Here is a 9,626-nt window from a genome sequence, read left to right on the forward strand (position 1 = left end):
CAACGGTCCGCGGAAGAGAATAAGGAATTTGCTCGGAACTAGTACTCCGCACACAAACACAAGGGACACTTTGCTTCACTTGAAAGACTGAACTGAACTGAAAGAAAGAGAGAGACGAGAGAGAAAAGCGACGACACAAGGATGTCGAGTCCCAACCCTCGAGGGCCCCCCTTGCTATGTTGCCAGAGCAAGTACTTTCTTTATTCTTACACAATGCCAATACATTGACTGAATGCTAAGATGTTGATGCTAAGGGGTACTGATGCTGTGATACTTAATGACGACTATGTCGACGACGACGATGACGACGATGATGTCGTCGTTAAGTCCGGGATCTACGACGATGGCGACGAAGGTGTCGTCATCAAGGTAGGGACTGCGATGACGATGACGAAGGTGTCGTCGTTGACGATGGTGTCGATGACGACAACGTTAAGGCTGAAAACTGAAAACGCTAGATGCTCTGCTATGGATCTGCTACTCTGGCGGTATTGCGGGGTTGATTTGCAACGGCCGAGTCGTGCAAAGGCCAAGAATGCAAAACGCTGGCTGTCTTGGCTGGAAACTGAAAACGCCACGCTGATCTACTGCTGGTTGGTCAATACGGCAAGGAACTGCAACGGGGAGTTGCGGTCCGACGAAGCTAAAGGCTGAAAACTGATGCTGGTGGCTGTGGGCTGAAAACGCTGAACTGCTGATGCTGAAAATGTTGAGGAGCCTGAGGGTGCCTGCCGGTCTGCTGCGGTGCCTGCCCTTTCTGTGTCTTTGCTTCTTTTGCTTCTACTGAGTGCCCAATGGGTTTCATTTATAGGAATTGTATGCTGGGTAGGAGGGCAAGCTTCCCAACAAACTTACAAAAAGAATTCCAAAAGTCGCTTTTTATAAAATGACTTATAAGAGGTAAGTGTGACCGGCCTCGGCATGCACGTCCTGGTAGAGGCTCACAAAGTGCAAGGCTCAATCCTACGCTAAGACTGACGCTAGACTATGGCACAAGCATGTCCATGTAGCGAAAGTGAAGTGTGCACGTGACATCAGTACTCCATCTTGTCGAGATCCCCCACCAAAAACTTGCCGTGCTATTCCTTGCCGACGTCGATCCTCGCTGCGGGGCACCAAAACTGGTGAAGATTTATGGAAACACACCGTCACACACAAAATTTCACTTCTCGATGGCTCAAATCTCACTATCACCCCATAAAACCCTCATAATGCTTCTCCATCTCACTCTTTCTCTCTCACATACACAGTTATAGATTTTCCAAAAACATTATTTATCCCTTGTACAACTCTTTCGTCATGTACACAAGAAAACCATGATTGAAAAAACAAGACAAGCTGAAAGTTCTTATATTACAAAGGCAAGCTCTATCCTTGAAATTCTCCCAAGGGTGCCTCTTTCTTCAAATGCTCACAGACTCTCCTCCTCTAGCCTCTTCTCTTTGCGCTCAATCAAGTGAGCTGCACCTGCATCCTCCCATGCTCATGGCGACTCTTTCCAGTCCCTTGTCGACATCTCTCTCTTGCTTCTTCGTTTCTCTATTACCTGGCCCTTCTCTCTTGAAGCGATCACCTCCCCCGAGCCAGCCCCTACTCCGCTCCCTTTACTAGCGCTATGAGCACTCCTCCACAGTTGCTTATCGACATTCTCCCCGACAATGCTACCGGAGTCTGCCTCAAGCTTCCTTCTCCTCAATGCTCTCCAACTCCACCTCTTGCTCCTTTTTCTTGCGCTCAGGCTCCCCCAATCTTTCTCTTTTTCCCTCAAGAACTCATGGCTCCCTTGCCTTCCTTGAATGTGGCCTCCCCCACTCCCTTCCTCCTCCTCCTCACAATCATAGACCACCCTCCTTTGCACATGGTCTCTAGTAGGCTTCCATATTTGGCCAACTCAGTCATACGACCTGCAAGTCTTTTTTTAATACTTCTACTTAAAAAGTACTTCATGAAGAGGTCGTTCCTGTGAAACGATGCTCACTTGCACTTGGCTTTCTGCTTGTATGTGCATTGACCACAGTAGGCTTCATCCAAATTATTGTTTCAACTACCAACCTCCATACAAGGTGACCATGTCAAAGTAGACCTACCCCGTTGTATAGCCGTAAAAAAGCTTCCAACTACCCCTACAGTCCTGTTTTGGCTTAGCGCTACAATTTCTGCATGCACTTCCGAACCTCCATACTTCATGTGCCCGATTTAGATGATAAGACCCGTCCTAGAGCACCGATTAGGCGGCCTTTTTCAAAGGACTAAGCAAATGTGTATTGGGAACATACTTTACAAATAAAATTCAAATGGCATTCTCGACGCTTACACAAGGTTGAGAGAGATGGAGTATTACTATTGGTAAACTATGCATTGATGTCCTCGATTGACAAGGATACATAACCCCTTTTAATGGACGAACCCTTACATAGCTAAAATGGAAAGAGGCCAACCTTCCAAGGCACTGTGAAAGGGGGGCGGGGACAGATGCATTGCAAAATGGCCATATCAAAACTATATTGAAGTAAGTCAACAAGCTCTCACAATCAACATGCACATAACATTGAGACTTGACCTCGAAATTTCATCAATTCACCTAAATTAACAAGCCTTCAAGCACATCATGGGGAATTTGCTTAGAAACTCCATTGACCTCAGCATTACACATTGACTGAGCAGAAACTTAATTGCTTATAAAGCTTAAGGTTTCAACATCAACAACTTGGCCAAAAACAAGAAAGAAGGCAATCATTGATACCCGGATAAGGTGCTGGAAAGACAAAGCCACCAGGATAGTCATATGGCATCTTAGCCCCACCCATTTGTGAATACTCGTGATTTGCATCAGAGGATGTGGATTGAGATGATCGATGTCCTGCGTCTGCCCTTGGACCAGGCAATTCAGGGCTGTCAGTTTTGTCAGATGGGGATGTCTGGGTTCCACCTTGCTGGCCTCCGATGTCTTGCTCTTCTCCGTGCACTGGAAATGCAGGCATTGCAGTTTGTGCAAGATTTTGGAATAAAGGATGAGACCACATCTGTATGGGGTATGATGATGGCATGGCTGCAAGGTAAGGTTGAGCTGGAAAATCACTATTAGACTCCCCCATCTGGAATCAAAAGTAAGCATATAAGCTTTAAAAAAACTATCAACACCATTCTGAAAGCAATGATACACTTTTGGCTACACTGAGTACCTAAATTAACGCTAATTCACCAACAGAAAATTGCGATTCAGCTCACGGACAACATCCAGAAAACAATATAACCATCAGCTCGATTGTGCATAGTATGTACTACATAGAACAGCTTTCCATGTCAACACAGACAACAGTGGGTATTCTAGTAAGGATTGATCCCACACGCACATACCCATGAGCATACATTCGTATGATTTTCTCCCCCTTTAGTTTTTGGCATAGCTTTAACAGCAACGGCAAGACTTGGCCACACTTAAATCTACCACTACTAAAATACATCAAACAGTAATATCAAATACCACCAGAAAGATAGATGACGGGGCATGCCGCAAATAAAATTACAAGATCAGGTGGTCACAACTCAAATGCAAAATTTGCATATAAAATCATGAACTTGCTTGTGATCATCCACAAGACTAATAAAACAATGATCTTGATAAAACAAAGTGACATCCTCATTAAAGCCAACCACCAGTGTAGAACTACGACACACATTTACTATTCAGGAAGGGGCGTGTGAGCAAGCATTGGTATAGAGGTCTGAGTCATCATAAATAGAGGGATGCAAAGCAGATTCACCCTCGAGAAAACCTCTCGCATGCTTATACAAGATTAGCTCCACCTTGCAGGTGAACCCAGCTAGTAATTAACAGATGAACGTGAGCATGTAGATGGAGAATGGCCACTACCTTTTTGATGTCTACATCCGGCAGCTTTTCGTGCAATTTTGCTTTGTCCATTCTTGATCACATGTGGATTTGTGATTGTTGAACCAAGGCTATGCGAAACCTGCAAAAAGTGGCCTTTTGGTGAGCCAACAAAATGTAGACACTTAAGCAAGAAATGGCCCCGTGCAGAAGAGAATGAAGGGCAAGGTTTTTATCCTAGGGTCTCATGATATCCTTTAGACAAACTACTATCGACAGACAATGCGGCTCTTTAGCAACACGCAGATGATGTTCCTCTTCACTAGAAAGTGAACTTCTACACATTATGTTGATAAGACACTTCAGATTCTTCCATGAAAAACAGAAGGCAAGCTTCAGCTCCTTCTTCTCTTCTATTAAGCGTATAGCTGGGAGCTCTGAATGCAGAAATAAGAAGGCTACGGTATACGATCTGTACCTGCTGGGGAGGGAAGCCATGGCTGCTACTCCCCTGCATATTGCCGCCCAAGTGGTTTGCAATTGATTGAGGTGCGGACAACCCAAAAACGTAAAACGTTTTTACGTCTGAACGACTACGGTTCTTAAATGGCTTCCTGTTTTGGCATGTGAGTACTCCAACTTTATCTGCGATGTGTACCGAGAGCGAGAGAGAGAGAGAGAGAGAGAGAGAGAGAGAGTGTGTGTGGGGGTGTGAGGGTGAGAGAGAGAGAGAGCCTCATGATTATTTGATAGCCCACTTGTCAAGTGGGATCAATGGCCCCTATTAATTCGGGGCGACGGGATTGGTTTTGAGTCGTTCGATGCTAAATTAATCTCCGAGTGATTACCATGTGATCCCACTTTAAGTGAACACCAAGTGGCCGCCATGGCATGTGATCACCAGGTGACCGCCATGTGATCTCCATGGAATGTGATTTCCAATTAGAGTGCGATGACCTTGTGAACCCATCTATTGCAAAGTGATCCCTCTATGATTCCACCCATCCCAAAGTGATCACCCTTTGAACACCATGTGATCTCTACCCCGGCATTCTTGTTATATCATTGCAAGTTCTCACCACCATTTCAAGTGATGTGTGATAGCTTAATGGTAGAGTCATGGCCTTCGGTGTGGCGAGTGGTGGATTCAATCCTTCAGGGAACAACCCGGCCGAAATATTTTTATTCTTGAGAATAAACGAACAATCCACATCATGCAAAGATCGTGGATCGTCGATCCCACCTAAAAATGTGGGTGTCAAATAGTCCCGAGGGGGAGAGAGGGAGATGAAAGGACTTTGTTGTTTTTGTAGTCCCTTCCTAAGCAGGGGTGATTATTGACATGCTTCCCAATTTGGCATGTGAGGAGTACGCAGGGTAGGCAGCCCTTCTCATTTTGAAGAAGCAATTCCCCTTTTCTTTCTACACTAATCGGAAGGGCATACAACTAGTTTTTCAAATTTTCTAATATTCTTTTGAAGGCTAGCATTTTCCTAGTTCTTCTTTAGAAGGGTAAATTCTCGAACCCCTTGGAAGTTTGAAGGGTGTTGCAGCCTTCTAATTTAAGGGTTTTGCTAGGCCTTCAACTTTATCTTCAATGTGTGTGTGTGTGTGTGTGTGTGTGTGAGAGAGAGAGATGAAAGGACTCCACGGTCCCTTCAAGGTAAAGGTGCCCAACAAAGTTCAAAGATTGCAAAATTTTTATGGTAATTTAATGTATGTATTGCAAGGTAGCTCACATCTTCGCCCATAATAAAACGGGTAAAATGTCCGAAAAGCAGCCTTCGGACTCCCTAGGCACTACTTTGATTGATTTGAGAAGTTTTAAACTCAAAATCTTGTGTGTGTGTGTGTGTGTGTGTGTGTGCACGCGAGAGAGAGAGAGAGAGAGAGAGAGAGAGAGAGAGAGAGAGAGAGAGAGAGCACTACATATCATAATTGTTGTATTAGAGCTTTAAGGCAAAGGAGCTCAGCCTACAAAAATGCCAAACCTTTTCAATGATCAGTCTTTACTAGATAAACTTCTCTCCGAGTACGTGTCTTTTCTCCTAAGAGCTAGTGTATAGGCCCAACCTATATACCACAATTTATAGATTGTACCTCCGCTAGACGCCCTCTTATTAAAAAACCGAGTTGAGAATTATAAGTAAATCAATTATTTTGGCGATGAAGTCACAAATGGAAGCACCTCAAAATTCACAAAAGAGCCACAAGTAAAGAAAGCTATTCTTCAACTACTCTGCACAGGCAAGGTGACCTTGAAAGATCACTTAGACATGCTAATAAAACATATAAGCCTCTCAAAATGAGTGTTTTAATATACAATTCTATCTTTCAAAGTTCAAAAATTCAAGAGTTGAGTAAAGGAAAACATATAAAGTTGTAAAAAATTATAAGTATGAATTTAAATCTTTCACTTGGAGAAGCCTTTAAGGTAAGTGAGTTTTTTTTTAAAATGTATATGTTGCTCCTTATAAGTTTTTCTATCTAGAAGAGCCTTTAAAGGGAAGTCTCTATTGCAACAAAAAAAAAAACGGAATGGAACCTTGGGAGGTAGCTCTTAAAGTAAGGCCCTACACTTTCAAAAAAGATCCAAAGCGTATGTTAGTTTCATGAGATGTTGTGATTGTGGAAGATTCTAATCAGCCTTTGTTATTATGTACCAAAGACTACTATGTAAGCTCACATGACATTTATGACACTTTGTTGCCTCTTTAAAATGGTGGAAACTTGGATGTAAATTCCAATAAGGCAAATGTACAACCTATGGGGGTTTCAAAAAATGCTACGGATCAGCCTATTACTGACATAGATATGCATGATTGTTTGAGAACAGATCAAACTGGCGCCCAATTGGTCAGACACGTAGCGGGACACCACATTTGTACTCTATAAGTTTTTCGAGCTAGTGTAGTAATACTCTGTGTAAATCGTGATTACAGAGTAGTGGATCAATCCCATGAGTTGTAATGCTCTGATGATATTTGTAAAGGTCCGTGTGAGCCGGCCACTGGCCATTTAGAATCCCTTAGGTATAAAGGCCAATAACCTAAATGAGAAAGGAGGTTTATCTTTAGAAGAGGAAAAGAGCTATGTTGTACGTACGCTCAAGCTACGAGCTGCTCCAATTTGTAATCGGCACAAATAATGAATGGGTAATTAGTTTTCAAATCCGAAACTTGCATTGTGTTCCTCTTTCTTTGCTCTTTCATTCTAGTGTAAGCATTGTCAGTTTTGTTGTGGTTCATGACTACGCGTTTGTGAGCCTTAAATGTAGATTTGAGTGCTTAAATCACTGTTTTTAGTCATTTTGACCATAGGAGAGTGTTCTCAGATCATAGGACGACATTTCTGGCATGTTCTGTTGCAGTTTTCAGGACCTTTTTCATGATGGATCGTGATTTTGGTACCTTGACTTGGTAGGATTGTGCCCGTAGGTGTCCTAGACCTCCTCATAAAATTTTGTTGCATTTCGAGTCCATTCGAGTGCCGAAATGGCGTGATGACCTAGAGCTGTGAGAAAGGACATAGGCAGATTTCCCTGATATTTGAGTGTTGGTTTGCTTGTAGAGTTGTTATGTTTGCTTGTTAAGGTTCACTTCTTGAGATTGATGATCTCAAAGAGTTTCGTGCCCCATCCGAGTCACTTTCCCTGAGTATTGACATTATGTTAGTGCCAAAAAGCTATGCTACAGACGTCCGTCACGGCGACCCGCTAACATTGGCGCCGCTGCCAGGGATATGATCCTTAGATGGTGAGTGACCTAGTGCGTATTTAGAGCGTTCTTTTTTAATATTTGTCTCTCCTTTCCATTTACACTTTAGCAGTGAAGCAGCTAGACATGGGGTTTAGTGTTTGATAGAGTCTAGAAGTCGAGGACTTGCTATATATATTCTTGAGAAGTAAAGAGGGTTGTGAGTGAGATAGCCAAAAGCATTTCATTCTCCAATTTTCTCTATGCTTTCCAAGTGCTGTTCCATTTTCCGTTTCGACTTTATTTTGTACCGTTCTGTTTGTTTTTATTTCATGTCATTTTAGTACTTAGGAGTAGGGTAAGTAGAAACTACCACCATCAAATTTGGGCTAAAAATTTGAGGAAACAAAGGATGAAAACCATATTTTGGCAAAAATGACCATAACTCTGAAATTCTGAAAATTTGATGGTAGAGACCTCAAAATTGATCCAAATTCAAAAATTTGTGGATCAAAGGCATAATACTCTCTAGAAGTAATCTGGAAAGTTTGGCAAGAATCTGTGGAGGAACATGGATCGCGATCCATGTACCCCAGAGACCATTTTTGGTGAAAAGTGATCAGTGACATTGAGCATCACTGGGATACTGCTCTGATCAAGTTTGCTTGAAAGAAAAATTCAAAAATCGCATCAGAATTGACTATTAAGGCAAAAACAGTAAAACACGCATTTCAGACACAAAAGTTGGGTTTTTTCAACTTTTTGGGATCCAAATTCGAAAAGGAGCGAGATTTGGCTTATACAGGGCATAAAGAACCAGCAGAACAAAATTCATGAAAAAATGCTGCCAAACATAAATCCCGATCCATGTACCTTTTGACATTTTGGGCTGATATTTGACAAGTACATTCAGTGGAACAACTTTGCCAAAAGGTAGCATGCCAAAAAATTGAAAAAAGTTGGTCAAAATAGCCAAATACAGAAACTAGTCAAAAACCATATGGTAGACAGAAAAACTCACTTCTGACTAGGAAAAAGTTGTCCAAAATCAAGAACATTTGGGGAAGAGTATCACCATAACATGGACTACAAGCTGACCAAGTTTCATGTCAAATTGATGTTAAACATGGATCGCGATCCATGTACCTCATGAAAAAAATTTGGCTGAGATTTGAGTAGTAGGTAGCTGAGACATAGGCAAACACTTTTCCCAAAAGAACCATATGCAAAAAAGTTGCAAAAAGTGGTCAAAAGAGCAAAAAACAGAACATTGTCAAAACTGTCATAGCAGACTGTAGAAGTCAGTTTTGGTCAGGCAAAATTGTTGCAAATCCAGACATTTTTTTGGGGCAAGCTACAAACATCACAAGCTATCAGCATACCAAAAATTCAGATCCAAAAGTGGTGGAACATGGATCGCGATCCATGTACCCTTGAGAAAATTTTGGACAGAAACTTTTCCAGCTTGTAGGTGAGACCATTGTGAACAAACGTCCCCAAAGAAGCATTGTCAAAAAAGTTCAAAAAGTGGGTGAAAAGAGCCAAAAACTTTTCAAAGAGGAAGACCCTAAAACAGACTTAGGGATTGACTTTTGCTTGGCCTAAACAAGTCCAAATCACACAAAAACCACATAGCCAGCACCAAGAGACCAAGGGGAAGCTGCGTGTCAAGTTTCAGTACCTTTTGACACATAGGTACATGGATCGTGATCCATGTTCCTTTGTCATATATTGATACCATATTTGCACCCTAGCTAGAGGACATCACAAGGCTAATGGTCTTTTCAAAATTGAATTTGAATATCAAAAACCAAACCAAAAGCCTAGAACTGCTAAGTACTCCGTGCAAGTGTCAAAACTGACCTAACTTTCAATCCAGAGGTCCATTTAAAAAAATAATTGATACCATAGGATCTCCTAATCATGTTGAATCTGATGATACAAAGAGAAGTTAATTTGGGCTCCAAACATGGATCGCGATCCATGTACCCTAGTGACAGCTTGACTTGATCAATAGTGCCTACACAAGGAAACATATCCCTAGGTCCAATTTTGAAAAAAGATGAGCAAATTTGGGTCAAAAGGGAGCAAAAGAGGTG

At 42.1% G+C, this 9,626-nt stretch overlaps 1 protein-coding gene across 2 annotated transcripts in view; it reads right to left on the minus strand.

Moving 5' to 3' along the window:
• The window catches only part of LOC147449546 (uncharacterized), a 68,092-nt gene extending 63,590 nt beyond the window's left edge, over positions 1–4,502 (minus strand). The window contains exons 1-3 of one of the 2 annotated variants that reach the window (XM_086521973.1): positions 4,311–4,502; positions 3,875–3,974; positions 2,744–3,095 (exon numbers count right to left, since the gene is read on the minus strand). In XM_086521973.1, coding sequence (XP_086378099.1) covers positions 2,744–3,095; positions 3,875–3,925 — 403 coding nt within the window. In that variant the 5' untranslated portion in view covers positions 3,926–3,974; positions 4,311–4,502. The remainder of the gene's footprint in view (positions 1–2,743; positions 3,096–3,874; positions 3,975–4,310) is intronic. The other variant, XM_086521974.1, reaches the window with a different exon arrangement.
• Positions 4,503–9,626: the final 5,124 nt, after the last annotated feature.

The sequence above is a fragment of the Adiantum capillus-veneris genome, chromosome 10, assembly GCF_014529385.1.
Source record: "Adiantum capillus-veneris isolate H3 chromosome 10, ASM1452938v2, whole genome shotgun sequence".
Lineage (NCBI taxonomy): Eukaryota > Viridiplantae > Streptophyta > Polypodiopsida > Polypodiales > Pteridaceae > Adiantum > Adiantum capillus-veneris.